This window comes from Leopardus geoffroyi, chromosome D2 (assembly GCF_018350155.1).
Source record: "Leopardus geoffroyi isolate Oge1 chromosome D2, O.geoffroyi_Oge1_pat1.0, whole genome shotgun sequence".
In the NCBI taxonomy this organism is placed as follows: Eukaryota; Metazoa; Chordata; class Mammalia; order Carnivora; family Felidae; genus Leopardus; species Leopardus geoffroyi.
In genome coordinates this window covers 11,373,836-11,393,916 of record NC_059334.1, presented here as the reverse complement: position 1 = coordinate 11,393,916, position 20,081 = coordinate 11,373,836, and the positions used below count along the sequence as shown (strand labels likewise).

General features: G+C 38.2%; 1 protein-coding gene across 9 annotated transcripts in view; it reads left to right on the top strand.

The window, feature by feature from the left end:
* Window positions 1-20,081, top strand: part of RYR2 (ryanodine receptor 2) — a 762,307-nt gene that overhangs the window by 539,525 nt on the left and 202,701 nt on the right. For all 9 annotated transcript variants that reach the window (XM_045437236.1, XM_045437235.1, XM_045437229.1 and 6 more), the window contains 7 exons: window positions 4,845-4,959; window positions 6,292-6,424; window positions 6,631-6,734; window positions 10,921-11,056; window positions 11,603-11,789; window positions 13,937-14,042; window positions 16,460-16,580. In XM_045437236.1, the coding sequence (XP_045293192.1) occupies window positions 4,845-4,959; window positions 6,292-6,424; window positions 6,631-6,734; window positions 10,921-11,056; window positions 11,603-11,789; window positions 13,937-14,042; window positions 16,460-16,580 (902 nt within the window). The remainder of the gene's footprint in view (window positions 1-4,844; window positions 4,960-6,291; window positions 6,425-6,630; window positions 6,735-10,920; window positions 11,057-11,602; window positions 11,790-13,936; window positions 14,043-16,459; window positions 16,581-20,081) is intronic.

Sequence of the window (20,081 nt, the reverse complement as noted above, 5' to 3'; positions counted from 1 at the left end):
GCTGTTTTGTAAAACATAATTTTCCTATGCTTTTAATAGACTTGAGCATATTATAAACATAACTGTTGTAGGCACTGGGAAACCAAAAAATTTATTCGATTTGCTTTATTGCAATATTTTGCTTTATTGCAGTGATCTGGAACCAAATCTGCAATATTTGTGAGATACACCTGTAATATGATTATTAAATGAGATTGTTGCTTTTCTAGACATTATATTTTACAGCTCACTAGAAAAACGACTAATTTTACAACTAGATGCTAAGGTGGCAGTGATACAATACATATCTTAGAGGGTTTTTTAAATTAATTTTTCAGTAATGTACAATCATATATAAAAATACAGGTTAATGAAAACACATTAAACTCTGTGGGGAGACAAACACTCACCACAGGAATAAGGAATTTTGTCTGTATTTACTGGCCTTGAAAAAAGAATGGGGAGAGAATTCAACATTATAGGTGTGCTTTGTGTGAATTTGGGGATTAACATTTATACCTCATGTGTAGCCTAAGGATCCCAAAACTGAGAACATAAAAATTGGCCTCAAATCACTGTGAAATTTTGAAGGAAAAACCTAAATACTACCAGTGGTTAACTTACAATCGAAAATTGCAAAGTACATAAGGAAACAGTCTGCCTTAAGCAAGGGTCTGCAAATACAATACTGGTGGAGTCAGAACACCTATTTCAAAACTTCAGATAATACAGTGCCAGAAAGAGAACATAAAGTTACTATATTTAAAATGGTAAAAATACAAAGGATAAATCAATTCTCCAAAAATAAATCATGGAAAAATGTCCATGAAAATTTGAAAAGGATCCAAAGATTTCTCTCTGCCCTCCCCTGCTTGCACTCTTGTCTTTCTCCCTCTCTCTCTCTCTCAGAAATAAATAAACATTAAAAAAATAAAGAAAAATTATTTTAAAAAAGAGGGGGGGTGTGCCTGGATGGCTTAGTCAGGTTAGCTTCCAACTTCGGCTCAGATCTGATCTCACAGCTTATGAGTTCAAGTCCCGTATCAGTCTCTCTGCTGACAGCTAAGAACCTGGAGCCTGCTTCAGATTCTGTCTCCCTCTCTCTCTGCGCCCCCCTCTCAAAAATAAAGAATAAAAGAAAATATAAAAAGGAAAAGATCAAAAGAGAACTTCTAGAAATGAAAATACATTAAATGACATTAAAAACAGTGAATTGGTTAAATTAGGAAAGATATAGCTGAAGAGAATATTGGTAAGTGGGATCATAGATCTGAGGAAATTACTTAGTACTGTAGCACTGAGAAGTAAAGATAAGAAAATGCAAAAGAGCAGTTTTGAGACCTAGGGGATAGTATAAGAAGGTCTACAATATGGTAAACAGGATTTCTGGAAAAGACAGAATAGATAATCTAGAAAATGGGGACATTTGAAGAGCTAGCTGTTGGCTTGAGTTTTTCAGAATCAATGAAGAACACAAGTTCACAGATTATCCTCAAGTACAGGTAGTTCCATATACCCACCTGGATAGAATGTAGGGAAACTGCATAAAACCAGTGATAGACTATCTTAAAGCTAAGTTGAAAGAAAAGCCAGAATACTTACCAAAAACAGAACAAAACAAAAACAAACAACGACAACAACAACAGCAACAAAAAAACAAACAAACAGTATTTGGAACTCTCAGTGGCAAAACTAAAGATCATTACTCAATGAGAAACCATATTCAAAATTCTGACAGAAAATAACCATCAATTTACAATGTGTTACTCAGTTGAGAATTCTTCACAATGAACTTGTGCTTCAAGGAGATTTGGAGATGAGAGTTTATAGCCCATATTTAAGAGTGAGGGCAATACAAAGATATTTCAGAATATTTACTTACAGTTCCTCATCGAAAGACCTTCTAAAGGCTGTGCATTAGAGAAAAGGAAATGGAATTCAGAGAGAAAGAATGAGAAGCAGTAAGTTTTATTGAGTGTGTTACTGATGCATACATGCGTAAATATAGGAATCACTCACAAGATTGCATAATTCAGGAATATGAAAATACAAAAATAAAAGTTTAAGCTTTATCACGTTTGCAAGAATAATATCTAAACATTGGATGTAGAAATTGAATGTAAAATGTTGAAAAATTATAGAGAATACAAACATTCTGCCAAAACAGTTAACCTAGTTAGATAAATATTAAAGAGGAGAATGAAAATAACTACTGACATGGATAAAATAGGGTATAAAGAAACAATAAAAGGTTTAAAGAAACCTAGAGTTCTTAAAACAAAGCAAAACACTAATGGAATAGAATAACTACTGTTTTCTTTGACCTAAAAAATAACATTGTGGGTAAAAAAATTATAGAAAGACTCAGATTGTGTAGTATTATTTACGTGCATTCTAAGTTCAGAACATAATACTGTATATTGGTCTTGGAACTATCAAGTATTTGAAATCATTAAAATAACGCTGGAAGGTTCTATTCCAAAATCCTTATCACTGCACACTAAAAATAAGTATACTAACAGACAAAAGAAGGAGAACAGAAAAACCTAAACAACAAAAGCAAATTTGATGGTCTTTGTAATCATATGAACATGAATCTTATTTTTTTAACGTTTATTTATTTATTTATTTTGAGAGCAAAAGAGAGAGACAACGTGTGAAAGGGAGGGGCTGAGAGGGGGAGACAGAATCCCAAGCAGGCTCCCAACTCAGCACAGAGCCCAACATGGGGCTCAGTCTCACAACCGTGAATTCATGACCTGAGCTGAAATCAAGAGGTGGACGCTCAACTGACTGAGACACCCAGGTGCCCCTGAATCTTGTTTTGAATACTAATACTTATATCTAACCCAAAAGGGCCTTGCACATAAATGATCTTAATTCACCAAATGAGAAAGGAAGCCTTCTAGGAAATGAACTCTTTCTTGTCAAATGAACATATAGTGATAATATATACTGTTAACACATAAATCAGTAGTGATAAAACAAAATATTTCTGAAACAAAAAGTTACGTCTTTGTGGTATGAGACATACTTCTCAAGGGACACGTTTAATGAGCGACAACCTGCCTACTGAGTGGTAGAATTATAAATCCACTCAATTTACTTGGAACTAAAGGCAAACAAGAGTTTTCAATTAAATATTTTCCAAAGTTGGGTCATGCAAAACGATTTCAATTAATGAAAGAACACATCCTGTGATTACAAGTGTGGTTTGAAAATGGAAGGTTCTCCTGCTACATGTGTTGCTGTCTTCCGTGAAGGAAATGGAGTCCTTTCTTTGCCCCATTTGTTCTTGCACGGAATAGATCTGACCTATTTTAGTCTTTGGCCCCCACGTCATTTTTGTGAGTTGTGCTATCTAAAGACTCTCGTTATTGAAGATAAACTAAACCCAACTAAGAGTGAAAAACTAGGAGCACTTGAGTGGTTCAGCTGGTTAAGTGTCGAACTCTTGATTTCGGCTCAGGTTGCAATCTCACGGTTTGTGGGTTCAAGCCTCACATCGGGCTCTACGCTGACAGCACAGAACCTGCTTGGGATTCTCTCCCTCTCTCTCTGCCCCTGTCTTGCTTGCTCTCTATCTCTCTCAAAATAAACATTAAAAAACAAAAGTGAAAAACTAAAACTAAAAAAAAAAAAAAACATAAGAAAATCATTATACAAGATTCATACTATTTCATTGTCTTAATATGCCTGGAGTACCTATAAGTTAGCATATGACTAAATCAAGAGGTGAGTGAGTCAAAGGAGATCAGATATGAAGGGAAAGTTTGTTTCCCTGCAGGCTGTGCAATATAATTTTCTTGTTACTTCCATGACAGGAGTGTTTTGTAGAAAAAATCATATTGATTTAATTTACGTTCAAATAAAAATCAAGAGTTCTTTATTTTTTTTTTTTAATTTTTTTTTTTCAACGTTTATTTATTTTTGGGACAGAGAGAGACAGAGCATGAACGGGGGAGGGGCAGAGAGAGAGGGAGACACAGAATCGGAAACAGGCTCCAGGCTCCGAGCCATCAGCCCAGAGCCTGACGCGGGGCTCGAACTCCCGGACCGCGAGATCGTGACCTGGCTGAAGTCGGACGCTTAACCGACTGCGCCACCCAGGCGCCCCAAGAGTTCTTTATTTTTAATGACTACTAAACATTAATATCCTTAGAAATGCCTTTACATACATATTATAAAAATATGTAATGGAATAGTAATAATGGGAAACATTTTGGGTATCATCTGCTGCTTTTTTTTTTTTTTTTTTCAAATTGAATGTCCATTTTAATTTGCTGGATTTAGATTAGTTGAACCTGGCCTTGATGTGTATTCAGTTTCTCTTTGAGAATATGTTTCCTTTAAAAAAGCATTTCTCTGGAATGATAACACAAAATGTTATTAAACATACAAATATTGAATATAGTGTGAAAAATAACCTACATGAAAAGCATAGATGTTTTTATATCAATAATTTATATGGGAATTTTCATAGAAACATGGTATAACAGCGACTCATATTTCTATACTAAAGAAGGTTGAACAGATGTTTGGATATATATAAAATTAGGAATAAGTGTCCAAAAGTATATTTCATATAGATGAATGTTTACATATTTAGTACCTTTCTTGTAATGGAAAAAAAATAGATAACTTGTATACTATTTTTGAGAGGCTATCATTATTTTTTGAGGAAAACTCAATTAATATGCTTATTAGCTTTTGCTTTTATTAACTTTAATCATGATTGTGCTTACTTTTTTGTTCATGCCAGGAATTATTTCCAAAAGATTTATCAGGACCTCAGATAAATTGTCATTTAAATTTTTCTCTGACCTTTGTACTCCCCTCCCCCCTACCTATATTGTCCTTTCTAGGGATATCATGAATAATAAAGTATTTTACCAGCACCCTAATCTCATGAGGGCACTTGGGATGCACGAGACGGTGATGGAGGTCATGGTGAATGTCCTTGGAGGTGGAGAGTCCAAGGTAAAGGAAAACCTTTGATTCTTAAGATGCGAAGAAATATGACTCCTAAGGGCATCCATTACATATTCTTAATGAGGATTTCTTAAATCTTCTTAGGAGGACTGTTTTTTAAAGAATAGCTTTCGGAAAAAAAACATAATAAAACGTTATAGATTGAGAATTGAATATGCTAGTTATTTTTTCCTTTGATATTGGCAACAGTTTCTGTCTTATACCGTGTAATTTTCTGTCTCCTAAATATTCCCATTTAGTGGTTATTTAGAAACTTTAAACGTTAATACTATGCTAACTTATCGAAATTCTAAATTCTAAATTAATGTCCATTACATAAAAAGTCCAAACTACAAAACATGTTCTTCAGACCCAGACATTCCCCTTGATTTAGACAACAGTGAGTTGCACTAAATTCCTGATCCAGGCCAAGTTTTGAAGATGGTGCTCTGGAGTATTTGTTTTAAGACTATAAAGTTAATTTTTTAAGTGATTCAAAATTAAAGTTCTTTAAAACCAAATGAACAAGAGTAAACTGATGTGAATCAGTATAATTTCATGACCTATGAATTGCAAAATATATTTCAGTATTTTTGGAAATGTTAAGATATATTCTTCAAAATATGGAAAGGAGTCCATATTTCTCATGTTCAGTTAGACTTACAAAGATATTTATAAAGTATTCGTTAGGGAGGGACTCAAGGGATTCATCTGGGGTATATTAGAACAAGATTTGGCCCTCAGGGGAGATGTATTTGATGGGACATAGCATGTAGACCTTCTGGTCAAGGGGCTCATCACAGTGACAAGTCGGGCAAATCAGGGAAGGTGTGAATCCTGGAAACTTAAAAACAACAATAACACCTATGGTAAGAACGCCCTTCTGTGGTTCCAGGTAGTGGAACTTTTCACAAGTGATCTCATTGAACTTTCCCTATCTTACCTCAAGTAAGTATTATCATTCATTTTAATCCAGTTTTACAAAACTGAATCATTGAGATGGAATATCATCCCGAGGAAGCACAGCTAACGGGGAGTCAGGATTCACAACTGAGTCTGCCTGAATGCTAACTGGGTTTGTGCTGCCTGTAGATTTAGGGCTGTAGATTAGTTCCAGATCAATTCATTGATGATAATGAGGTTTCTAAATTAGTGCTGGGCTTGTTCTTCAATGGCTCAAAGACTAGGTGAGTTAAAGTCGAGACAAATGATGGTCTTCAGTCTCGAAGGCTTGTCACCCATGGGCACCCATGGAATGACAATGTGATTGGATCTCAGCTTCTGAACTCAGTTTTCTGAAGACTATTGGCTCTCACCGCTAACTAAATGCTCTTTATGTAGGAAATCACTTTTCCCAAGATGGTGGCCAACTGTTGCCGTTTTCTTTGTTACTTCTGTCGTATAAGTCGGCAGAATCAAAAAGCTATGTTTGACCATCTCAGCTATTTATTGGAGAACAGCAGTGTTGGTCTTGGTAAGTAAATTCGTGGCTTTTATTTCATCTTTAAGATAAAAAGAATATGTTACAGTTAAAAATTAAACTACAATGGAAATTAATTTTAGATTAGTGCAGTATGTGTTGTATTTAGAAATGAAATTTTGAGGGAAAGTATGTTTTTATATAGCCTTCATGGTTGCCGCACAATCTGGGTTTTGTCTCAACGTTGTTTGAATTAACAGCCTCACCAGCAATGAGAGGTTCAACACCACTGGATGTGGCAGCCGCATCAGTGATGGATAATAATGAACTGGCCTTAGCTCTGCGTGAGCCAGATTTGGAAAAGGTAAGCAACATCCACACCCCTGTGTGTGTGTGATGCTTGTTTGTAGTTGTTTCTCAAGTTTATTTAAATATAACTGTAATGGAGTCATAGTTACATTGATGCAGTCACATCTATTGCGTACTATAAACATGTTACATATATTACCTATAGCATATAATTGTAAATTACAAAGAACAAGAAACTTGAGATAAAGTGTTTCCTCTGATCACATGCATTTTTCTCTGGAAAGGGAATGAACAAAAAGTATCTGTTGTTACTTTTGTTTTAGTCATACAGTTTCAATTTCTTCCAAGGTTGTTTTAACATCCTAAAGTACATTTCATATCCTATAGACATATATTCCAGGGCAAGGCATCCGTGACATATTAAGACCTTGCACTGTAACCAAGCACTTGAAACCCCATCCGCCAGTGTTGTCGTTGTGATTGCACTCTAAGTAGTCTCCCCGGTCCCTCCCTTGCTCCCCTATTTAGCAGCCAGAGTGAGCCTCCTCAAAGGATCTTATTAATCCTGTCTACAATTCTTCCAGAGACTTCCTGCCTCGCTTCAAGTAAAGGCATTGTGATAGCTTCTGACTCATCTGATTTCACATATCCATCTTATTTAATTTCCTGCAGTTCTCCTCATCTTTTCTGTTTGCTCCAGCCACGCCGATTGCGTTCCTGCCTCAGGGACCCTGTGCTCACTGCTCCCTCCACCTGCAGTATTCTGCCTTATCTCTTCCTGGCTCTTTTCCTGACACCCTAACACTCACTCCAAGTCACCTTTTAGTCTAGCCCTTCATGCTCATGCCTTTTAAGATTGAAACCTCTTCTCTGTCTCCTTTCTTGTCTTTGCTGCTTTCTTTTCAACAGTTGAAAAAAAACATATTTGTAGGGGCGCCTGGGTGGCTCCGTCAGTTGAGCATCCAACTCTTGATTTCAGCTCAGGTCAGTGATCCCAGGGTCCTGGGATCGAGCCCCACGTCAGACTCCACACTGAGCGTGGAAACTGCTTAAGATTCTCTCTCCCTCTGCCCTTCTCCCCTGCTCACTTTCTCTCTCCAAAGGAAAACAAAAACCACACAACAAAAACATATTTGTATATTATAGAGATGAATACACATTTTCATATTATTTATATTTCTGTAAATACAGTTTAATATTTATAGTCTAAAATCATATTTTAAAGCAAATATATTTTACTAAAATCTGTATGTTTGCATATTTTTAGAAACCAACTCCTTACCATAGCAGTAAGGTCAGTGAGTCGCGCACGCTCTCTCATTTTTTGTTTTTTTTTTTATTTTTAAAAAATATTTTTTAATGTTTATTTATTTTTGAGAGATAGAGGACAAGCAGGGGAGGGGCAGAGAGAGGGAGACACAGAATTGGAAGCAGGCTCCAGGCTCTAAGCTGTCAGCACAGAGCCCGACATGGGGCTCGAACCCATGAACTGTGAGCTCATGACCTGAGCTGAAGTTGGATGCTTAATCGACTGAGCCACCCAGGCGTCCCTAAAATCTTTTTATCTACACATGCATTAAATTGGCTACTATTTAAAAAGTTGACCATACCAAATGTTGAGGAAGATACAGAGCACCTGGAACTCTTACCTGTTGCTGTTGAGATGAACAATGGTGGAGTCAGTTTGGAAAGCAGGTTGGCAGTTTCTTCACAAATTAAATGTATCCCTGTCCTAAACGCACACCTAGCCCTCTCACTCATAGGTACTTGCTCATTAGAAATAGGAATGTATGTCCACACAAAGGTGTGGACATTGCCGACAACATTGTTCATCTTAGCCAAAAACTAGAGACCATGTCCATCAGGTGATGAATGGATAAGGAAACACAGACTATTTCCATATGCGGTGGAAGGCTGTTATGAAGCAAAGGGAAGGAATGAAGTCTTGACATGTGTTGCAATGTAAATGACTCTAAAAATCATTATTCTGAGTGAAATAAGCCAGGCACAGAACGACATACGTATCTTTATATACATATATATACAATTATATACTTATATGCATGTATACATTTACATACTATATATACGTATATATATATACACACATGCATGTACATTATATCTTTATACATGGATTGCATGTTCTAGAATAGACCAGTTAATTTGTAGTGACACCAAGCAGATTGTCAAGGCATCCACATGCAGGGAGGGATGGATGGGTCCTGAAGAGTGATGGAAATGTTCTATTTTTTTCTTAAGTTTATTTATTTATTTTGAGAAAGAAAGCGGGAGAGGCAGAGAGAAGGAGAGACAGAATCCCAAGCAGGTTCCATGCTCTCAGCACAGAGCCCAACATAGGGCTCGAACTCACAAACTGTGAAATCATGACCTGAGCTGAGATCAAGAGTTGGATGCTCAACCAACTGAGCCCCACAGGCTCCCTGTGATAGAAATGTTCTGCATCTTGACTGTGCTGTGTTTTTGCCAATGCATAAATCTCTCAAAGATCACTGAACTTATACTTTAAATAGATGAGTTTGTTGTACATAAATTATACTTAAATTTGGTACAAAATGTTTTTAGCTAGATTGTTTATTTCTTTTTCAAGCCAATTTAACTTGATCTGGGTTAATTTGATAAGTTGCTTGACTGGCAGTCTACTGCCATTGGTAATAACATAGGGATTTCTTTTAAAACTGGACCAGTTACGAAATTTGCCAAGGATCAACATTCAGTTAAAACAGTAATTTAAAAGGCAACGATAAGCAGAAAATTCAATGTGTTAAAATCAGTAATACTGAAAGGTAGGAAATACTTGCTCAGATTTTATAGAGAGTGAAACCATGGCTCAGAAGGATCCAGTAAATAACGCAGAAAAGATTTGAACCCAAGGTATTTGGATACAAACTTAGATGGATAATACCATGTTGAAAGTAAATTCACTTTTCTAAATATCACTGTATCTCAGATGGGTCTTTCAGTATCAACGATGGATTCAGGTTTTATACTGGGTGAGGGGTCTTTAGACATTTTTTTTTTTTAATTTTTTTTTTCAACGTTTATTTATTTTTGGGACAGAGAGAGACAGAGCATGAACGGGGGAGGGGCAGAGAGAGAGGGAGACACAGAATCAGAAACAGGCTCCAGGCTCTGAGCCATCAGCCCAGAACCTGACGCAGGGCTCGAACTCACGGACCGCGAGATCGTGACCTGGCTGAAGTCGGACGCTTAACCGACTGCACCACCCAGGCGCCCCATCTTTAGACATTTTTAAAGTTTATCAAATATATCATAATATATATATATATGTATATATATGTGATTTATATATAATGTACAATACATATATGATATATAATATAAATGTGTGTATATATATATATATATACACACATATATATGCGCACACAATTTTTTAAACATAAGTTCTACATCCAATGTGGGGCTTGATCTCACAACTGCGAGATCAGGAGTTGCATGGTTTACCGACTGAGCCAGCCAGGTGGCACAAATATGTTTATAGATAAAAGTCTCAAATTAAATGATGTGAAACTTAGGAACATTTTCTTTCATAGAGTTGATTTATAAATATTTTTATGATGATAGCACTTTGTTATGATTTATAAATATTTCTTAATTCTAAGGTTTTGCTAAAGAGAGTTCATGTGTTGTCATGAGGTTAAAAACAACTTGCAGGGGCACCTGGGTGGCTCACTCGGTTAAGCTGCCTACTCTTGATTTCGGCTTAGGTCATTAGGTCACAGTTCATGAGATCGAACACCGAGTTGGGCTCTGCACTGGCCGCTCGGAGCCTTCTTGGGATTCTCTCTCCTCTCTCTGCCCCTCCTCCCCCAAAATAAATAAACAAACATTTAAAAAAACAAAAACTTGCAAAACCACATTCTTTTTTTTTTTTTTTTAACTGTTTTATTTGCTTTTGAGAGAGAGAGAGAAACAGAGCACGAGCAGGGGAGGCACAGAGAGAGGGAGACACAGAATCTGAAACAGGCTCCAGGCTCTGAGCTGTCAGCACAGAGCCCAATGCGCGGCTGGAACCCATGAACCGTGAGATCATGACCTGAACTGAAGTCAGATGCTTAACTGACTGAGCCACCCAGGCACCCCAAAACCTCATTTGTTTTAAACTGTCCTTTGAGAATATCATTTATTATGTATCATATTCGCATCTAATGACTTCTGATCCACAGGATAACACATTTGCTTATCCTTGTTTGTAGGTAGTTCGATATTTGGCTGGTTGTGGACTGCAGAGTTGCCCGATGCTGGTATCTAAGGGTTACCCAGATATTGGGTGGAATCCAGTTGAAGGAGAGAGATACCTTGACTTTCTCCGATTTGCTGTCTTCTGTAATGGTAAGACTAATTGCTTTGGGTCTTTTTTTGGTCATGATTAAAACTGCATAAAAATAGATGTATAAAATAATAATATATCCTAGCATTTTCATATAAGAAGCAAATATTAGTAAAGAAAAAGTTAGTAAAATATTTTATAATCAGTAGTTCGTTCACAGTAATAATTTAATTTCTAATTTTTTTTGAATGCGATGCTTTTATTATTAAACTAACATTTTTAGGCAGTTACAAGTTCTTGTAAATTTTAATAATTAGGTCCTAATTAATAGGTAGGCTTATGGCTTCATTTCCTATAATGAATTAACAAGGGTGAAAAAACTATGCATCTGTAATGCTTTTTACTTCCCAAATTTTAAGTACAAGAAGCTTTCTGAGTCTTGTGTACATAAAACTAGTGATTTAAATTGAATTCTAACTTTATTAGTGACTATGTCCTTTGGTTTTAGTGATTTTTCTTTAAATCTAAATGAACTAATATAACATCTATTGGCTCAGAATGTCCATATAACCAATGTTTGTTTGTTCTTGTTCCTCATTTGATTTTAGGGGAGAGTGTGGAAGAGAATGCTAATGTCGTGGTGAGGTTGCTCATCCGGAGGCCCGAGTGTTTCGGTCCTGCTTTGAGAGGGGAAGGTGGGAACGGTCTTCTTGCAGCAATGGAAGAAGCCATAAAAATAGCCGAGGATCCCTCTCGAGATGGTCCCTCACCAACTAGCGGATCCAGTAAAACACTGTAGGTCTAATATATATACTCTTAGGAGCAAATTATACTCCTTGTCTTGAAATTTTACAAAATATGATTTGCATTCTGTCAATTGCAATAGAATCCTCTGGTACCCATGATTTCTGCCCTTGAAAATCCAATGTGTTAGACTTGGAAGAACGGATGCAGGGCGCCTGGGTGGCTCCATCGGTTAAGCATCCGACTTTGGCTCAGGTCATGATCTCAGAGTTTGTGACTTCGAGCCCTGCATCAGGCTCTGTGCAGACAGCTCAGAGCCTCGAGCCTGCTTTGCATTCTGCCTCCTTCTCTCTGCCCCTCCCCCACTCACACTTGTTCTCTCTCAAAAATAAACATTTAAAAAAATTAATGAAAAAAGAAGAATGGATGGAATTTGCTGTGGGAATAGCTTGAATAAAGAGAAAATAAGGAAGATGGGGTGAATGTAGCAGGGAGAAGTTCAGGTTGTTTGGAGGAGATGTATTTTGTGAATTTTTCCCCGGCGGGGGGGGGTGGGGGTAGGGTGGTATGGCAAAGCGAGTCATTACAAACCGTGGCAGACAAGATTCTGAAATTGTAGTAGGGTTTGGTGGGAAGCTAGCTGGAATGAGTTTTCAAGCTAATAGTAAGAAATTAAGACCTTTAGCAAGAGAATGGGGGACTTAACTGGCATAGTGGTAAAGCCCAGAAAAGGGGGCATTGTCATTCCGAGGAGCAAAATGCTTGATTAAGTACAATGGCTGATATGGGAGGCAGTAGCTACCTTACATTTCTACATAGTAGACATTATTAATACTTGATTCCAGCAACGGACATGAGTCAACCCAGGCATGTTGCTTCACAGTTTTTATCTGTGGCGGTGAGTGTCCTGCTAACAGATCCTACTCCCATGCTACTGACCTCCCTGGAAAAGATAGATTGTAGGGCTTACTGGAGGCAAATTTCCAAGCAGAGTAGTCCTGCAGACCCTCATTCTTGTATACACAGACTAGGCCTAGATGTCCATGTCAAGTCCAAGGTGGTTTCAGACTGGGAGTCTTCCGAGATCATGTTACATGTTTATCAATTAGCCACAGAGGAGCTAGGTGGCCCTCAGTTTCTCTAAGTAGTGGAAAATATATCAAGAGATCTCTGGCCCAGGACCACACCAGTGAGTGTGCACGCAGCGCCCTGGGAGCAGCATTGCATGCCCAGAGGATGTGGTCAACAAGGCCTTGCTGTCACCCTGCAGACTGCTAGGTCCAGCTGAGCCACCTACCAAGGGAGGGGTGAATGATGTGATCTTCCAAGGCCATCTAGATTGGTCCCTCATTAGCAAGATAATGAAGTCTTTGTTTTTCTCACAGAGATGGGGAGGGAGACATGTTGGATTATTTGGGAGTGGCTGGGTGGGGTAGAGTACATGGTAAAGAGATAGTAAGTGAAAGATATCACATTTCTAAGTACTTTCTCTGAGCCGAGCACTGTCCTAGGTGCCTTATATTTGCTATCTCATAGGACAGATCTTTGTCACCTTTTTTGTAGATGTAAGCTATTTATAAAAGTCTTCTAAACAGGGGCACCTGGCTGGCTCAGTCCATTAAGCTTCCCACTCTTGGTTTCAGTTTAGATCTCACAGCTCATGATGTCACAGTTTGTGAGTTTGGGCCCCATATTGGACTCTGTGAGGACAGTGCAGAGCCTGTTTGGGATTCTTTCTCACTCTCCTTCTCTTTCTGCCCCTCCCCTGCTTGTATGCGCGCTCTCTCTCTCTCTCTCTCTCTCTCTCTCTCTGTAAATAAATAAATAAATAAGCTTAAAAAAAAGTAAGTTTAAACTTACCAAGTCTTTCCATTAGTTATTTTCTTTGTTAAAACAAAGGTTGTCTGCCTCTAGAAATAAGCAGATTCCATCAAATTAGCAATTGTTTTTTTCGTTTGAGGGATTCTCAATATTAAAGTTCCCACAAGTGTATTCTTGGTGTCTGGTCTTTAACTCATTGTTACTTCCCTTTAAAAATGTCAAGCTACAAATTAATCACATACATGAAAAGTAGCAGAAGAGGCAGAATGAATTACCTTGGGGATCCCTTTTCTCCCAGAAGTATGTAATAAACGTGAAGTGTCATTTTATCATCATCTTTCCTTTGCTTTCTGTTTCTTTTGAACAATCTACAAAAGTGAGACAGAAGAGGAGGAGGATGACACTATCCACATGGGGAATGCCATCATGACGTTTTATGCAGCTTTGATTGACCTCTTAGGACGCTGTGCTCCTGAAATGCATGTAAGTGCTTTGGGGCCCAAGAACAGCGATCCTGGCTTATCCATCTATGTGAAGAATCCACAGGGCCACCTGGGTGGCTCAGTCGGTCAAGTGTCCGACTCTTGGTTTTGACTCAGGTCATGATCTCACGGTTCATGATTTCGAGCCCTGCGTGGGGCTCTGTGCTGGAAGCAGGGAGCCTGCTTGGGATTCTCTCTCTCTCCCTTCCCCACTCACGCTTGTCTCTGTCTCTCCCAAAATAAGTAAATAAAAACAGAAAACAATCCATAGCTGGCAAACATCGTAACAGCATCCAAAACCAATAATCTCCACGCTCCATTAAAAATAATAGCAGCCGCCTAATTGCTGAACAAGTGTTTATTTAGTTGGAAATGCCTTGGTTGTAAAATTAGTAATGAGATTTCAGTACAAGTCATTAGTGGAATAGCCAGTTACATCTATATCTCTCAAACGCATTCAGCCTCCCTGTACTTTAAGAAGAAAAGAATACATTTTTCCTATAAATTTCCTCTGCTAATTTAGTGCATGCAGAGAGAGAGAGAGCAACAGCTCCCGACAAGAGTCATTTTCTTGGTGCGCAGTATCTCGTCTCTGAGGGAGCTGCCATATGCCCGTCACTGGTTTAGGGGAAAGTGGGAGTGCGGGTGGTTACAGAGATGGAAACAGCTATTCAGGCTCTATGGATTGGTGTTTTCTAAAATGTTCTGACGGAGAAGAAATTAGAAGTCTCCTGGAATGGTACTTACTTTTACTCCGTAATACATTCCGATGTTTTGTACTTTATTTTACCCTAACCGGCTTTGTTTTATTCTGTCGTATTCATTTTAAAAGTGCTAGCTTTTAAAGGCTCATAAAATTAGCTTCATGGCCTGGGAATGGGAAAGACCACAGAGATCGAAACACAGTGAACAGTGCTGGGGCATATGGCAGATAACACGTCTAAACTGAAAAGCCCATGGGACTGTTGCTTACACATCACATCTTTCTACGTGGGGGTTTTGTGCGTTTGTTTTCATGTGGTGTTTTATTTTTCTCTCCTTCTTTTTTCTTTCTTTTTGTTTTTTTGTTTTTTTTGTTTTTTTGTTTGTTTTTTGTTTTGGTCTCCTTCTCTCATGGCTGTAGGTTAAAACCTTCGTGTTTTCTTGGGGCACCTGGGCGGCTCAGTCGGTTAAGCATCCAACTTTGGCTCAGGTCATGATCTTGCGGTTCCTGAGTTCAAGTCCTGCATCTGGCTCTCTACTGAGAGCTCAGAGCCTGGAGTCTGCTTCGGATCCTGTGTCTCCCTCTCTCTCTGCCCGTAACCCCCACCCTCAAACTCTGTCTCTCTCAAAAATAAAAATTAAGAAAAATAAAATCAGAGAAAGCCTTTAAAAGAAAAAAAAAAAAAACTTTCATGTTTTCTTGACATAACTTTTCGTTGTGAACAGAGAGGAATCCCAGCGTGGAGAAATGTCAGAATGTTAGAAGGACTTGGAGCCTGTTTGTATGCTGGAGGTGATTGCATACAAAAAATTTCATGCTCCCAGTATCTGTTCTTTTCTCAGTTGACATGAAAGATCAAAGGAACCAGGAAATTATGCCAATAAATGGAAATTTTGTGCTCTCTTAAACTAGGAGGAAAAAAACCAAGTGACTCAGTAAGGCATTAAAGTTGGCACTTCTGAAATTTATTCATCTTCTGTATCGATTGGTTGAAGACCTCCTATGTGACAGAGATTGTACTTGTGTTTCTCACCTTGTGGGGAAGGAAACAGGCGCCCCCCCACCCCCCTCTCCGAAAGCCCGTGGTCTGTTCCAGAGCCTTGCTGAGGTTCTTGACATATCTCATCCAGTCTTTACAGGTTGTCCATTAGCCAGTGACAGCCTCAAAAACCTGTTATGATTCATATTCACGTTTTCCCCACTACATCCTAAACCCTTCCTTGGGAGAAACCAGTATGGAATATGGTTAAGGATACAATTACATTTTCATCCCAAAGCAAGAAAGAGGCTAAATCAATCATAAATATTACTATGTGTTCTGGGTCCGAAGATAATTATTTCATTGTATTTATTCATGTTACGATAGGTATTTATATATAATTTTGCGAGGTAAGCCTTCGTAGCCTTATCAGATTTTCAATGTATTTAAGTACCCTGCAGAGGATAAAAACTACTGTTTTGATGGTTAAACCATTGGGCCTATGCTGTAGTACATGATTTGGCGTATGCTGATGTCAGCAGTACTGTGTGGACGAGTAAATATCTGTCTGTAAGCCTAAAATAACAAATTCTGTGAGAGGTCTAAGTTTATACGTATAATTAATTAACAGAAAATTATTTTAGATTGGGAGACCCATTCTTCAGATTTTCTGGATGGAATTGTAACACTGATTTCATGAAGTTGTTCTAACGTTCCTTCGTTTTCCTTCATGTAGTTGATTCATGCTGGTAAGGGGGAAGCCATCAGAATCCGGTCAATTCTGAGATCCCTAATTCCACTGGGAGATTTGGTGGGAGTAATCAGCATTGCTTTTCAGATGCCAACAATAGCCAAAGGTAAGTCCAGCTTCTTTGTAATTCAGTAGGGCATTGGAGGACATGATGTTTTAAATACTACCGTCAGCACTCAACATTCCCCCCAACACCTCGCCCCCAGTCCCCACTGCCATGAAGCATAGTTACTGGGTTTCCGTTTCTTCAAGAAAAGTAAAAAAACTTGGGGCACCTGATTGGTTTAGTGGGTTCGGCATCTGACTCTTGATTTCGGCTGAGGTCATGATCTCACGGTTTATGGGATAAAGCCCTGCATTGGGTTCTGCGCTGGCAGCACGGAGCCTGCTTGGGATTCTCTCTCTCCTTCTCTCTCTCTCTGCCTCTTCCCCGCTCTCTCTCCCTGTCAAAAGTAATAAATAAACATTAAAAAAGTTAAGAAGGGAAAAGCTATAAAGTACATCTTTTTCATTGAATTAAGAAAAGCTCTATTGCCATATTCTTCTACACATACATTTACAAACACGTATATAAATGAAAAAGATATTACTATTTTGTAAAGTATTTTCCAGCCTTATTGTTTTTAAATGGCTGTTTTCAATGAGATTTTTGTACATGACATTTCAGACAGTTTCCAGAGAAGAGCAAATATGTACCTCATCTAATTTCTTTCCACTTTTTTTTTTGTTTTTTGTTTTTTTAGGGTTTTTTTTGTTTTTTTTGGCCCTCATTCTTCTCTGTCTTTCTTGCCTGCAATTCCTTTCTTCACTCTTTTGGATAGTTTTCATTGTCATTTCCTTATAATATTTTTTTTTCCCCAGAAATGACCATAGCTTCTGACTTAGACATTTATAAATTCCCAGTGTGTTGAAAGAAGTGCTCTTATCAAGACAAAGGAGAGAATTAAAAAAGAATTTTTTTTACCATTTTGATGAAATGTTTATTGCCGTCTACAGTATGTCATTTTGGTTTAGCAACTGCTTGTGATTAGTTTTTAATATTAACCCAAAAGCATGGAAAATAAAGGTATAACCTACTCTCTACATAAACCTTTGTCCAACAGCTGTGGCCCCTCCCCTGGGGCCAGATTGGGTTGGGGAAGAGGGAGGGCTCAGGCATTGCTGGATGAAGCACAGATGCCTCACAGTTTGGGTGCTTTACACACACACCGATCCCCTGCAGTGTCCCCAAACCACAGCAGAAACAGCACGTGGTGTCGGCCCGAGGCCAATTCCCTGTTGGTGGTTCACTCTGCCTACCATGGAGAAAAAGGTTTAAGAGTTCTTGAAGATTTGGAGCACAGGTCGTGATCTCACCGTTCATGAGTTCAAGCCCCACATTGGGCTCTCTGCCGACAGCACAGAGCCTGCTTGGGATTCTCCGTCTTACTATCTCTCTGCCCCTCCCCTGCTCGTTCTCTTTCTCTCGCTCTCTCTCTCAAAATAAATAAGTTAACATTTTTAAAAAAGTTATCCAAGACCACTAAGGGACAAATTAGATTCCAAATTATACTTAGATTTCCTTTTTCCAGTTTCAATTTTGTTCAGTTTTCAATTTTTTATTGGATATTCTTGCATATGTCATTTTTACATAAACTTCTAATTTTAGAAGGAAGTGTAGTCTAGAATGAAGGGACCACTGTGTAACTGAACATGACTTACCCTCCTAGCCAGCCTTCTGATGAAGAGAAAGTAGTTTCATATGTGCCCAGCTTATAAACCCAGATCTTCCAGCCATAAGAGTTGAATATTCATTGTGATTTTCGAGAAAGAATGAACTGAATAATTGTCTGTGGCTCTTCATCTTCTCCACTTGAGGCAATTTCTTTTTTTTTTGTATACATACAGACTGTTCTCACCTGCCTTCTTTCCACTTCTCTTTCTAACTCATGTTCATTTACTTAAGTACAATGTCCTTTCTTTTCCCTATATTTTGAGCCATAAAATTGGGGCTGTCAGAAGAAAGATAATAATACCAGTGTTACGCAGATTAGGAAAGAGAGAAGTGCTACATTTTTAGGTAAAATCAGTTATCATGAAAAACCAAGAACATAACCCCTAAGGATATCCAGATGTCTCATTCAGAATTCCCCCAAAGTATATATCATTTTGCTCCAGTTATCTGCCATTAGCCTTCAAGATTTTTCAAGGTGGCTTCTTTCCTGTTCTATTTAGTTGTGCTGTAATGATATTTGGTGGTGTTTTCCTTTATAAATATGCACTATATTGTCTACCTTGGGGTTTAAAGGATTTTTTTGTGAGCTCTCACAATCACGATGAAAGTTAATTTTTAAAACCCAATCCATTGGTTATTATTAAATTTCTACTTTTTTATTACCACTTTCCTTTCATGGAAAATATATACAGAAAACTGTATGTTTTTATTTTGAGTGGTACGCATTTAAGTCAACTTTAAAAGCTAAACTGGTACTTTTTTGTATGTTTCTGTGACAAGTCAGTTGCCCATTTAAGCATCACCCATTATCAATAATAATTGTTACTGTATGTTATATATTTAGGATGTGAAGTTTGCCTCTAATGATTAGTTCTTCCTCCCTTAGTGATGGCTGAGGCCTTTCTCAGAAATTATTTATCATACATCTTTTAGAACTACAGCATGGCCCAGAATAATAATGAAAGAGGGAGGGTTTCAGAAAACTTGAGGGACAAACACACAGTCTCAAAAGTTGATATTCGTGGTTTGTGAGATCGAGCCCCACATCAGGCTCTGCGCTGACAGCATGGAGACTGCTTGGGATTCTCTCTCTCTCTCTCTCTCTCTCTCTCTTTCTCTTTCTCTTTCTGCCCTTCCCTGGTGCTCTCTCTCTCTCTCTCTCTCTCTCTCTCTCTCTCTCAAAATAAATAAATAAATTTTAAAAAGTTCATGTTCACTTTCTGCAACACTTGGCCCCCAGCAGATTTGGACAGACTATCTAAGGCAGTAATTGTAATTGTAGGCAGATGAATATTGCAGGGACCACAAAGTAAGGCCAGTATACCTGGCTTTCCTTCTTCTAGTTCAAAAGCCAGAAATTTGACAGGAGGCAGTCTGTCAGCTTTATTGTCTCCACTGTGTTTGAGGAGATGGTAAAAGTGAAACAGCAACTGTAGCAACTCGATGAGTCTTAAATCCCAGGAATGTGTAGCTGTAACATTCCTTAACATGAATGTCTACTTGATTGAGTGTTTAAAACACAGATCTTATTTTAGGATCAGCAGGTTGCTTAACATTTCGTTAGTCACGACTGTATATTAAAATCTTAGAATCTTAGGGCACCTGGGTGGCTCCATTGGTTAAGCATCTGACTTCAGCTCAGGTCATGATCTCACAGTTCGTGAGTTCGAGCTGCGTGTCAGGCTCTGGGCTGACAGCTCAGAGCCTGGAGCCTGCTTCGGATTCTGTGTCTTCCTCTCTCTCTGACCCTCCCCTGCACATGTTCTGTCTGTCTCTCTCTCAAAAATAAATAAACATTAAAAGAATTAAAAAAAAATCATAGAATCTTATAAATTTGAATTCCCTATCATGCAATTTTTTAGGAGAATTAAACTGGACTGGAATTTCATATGG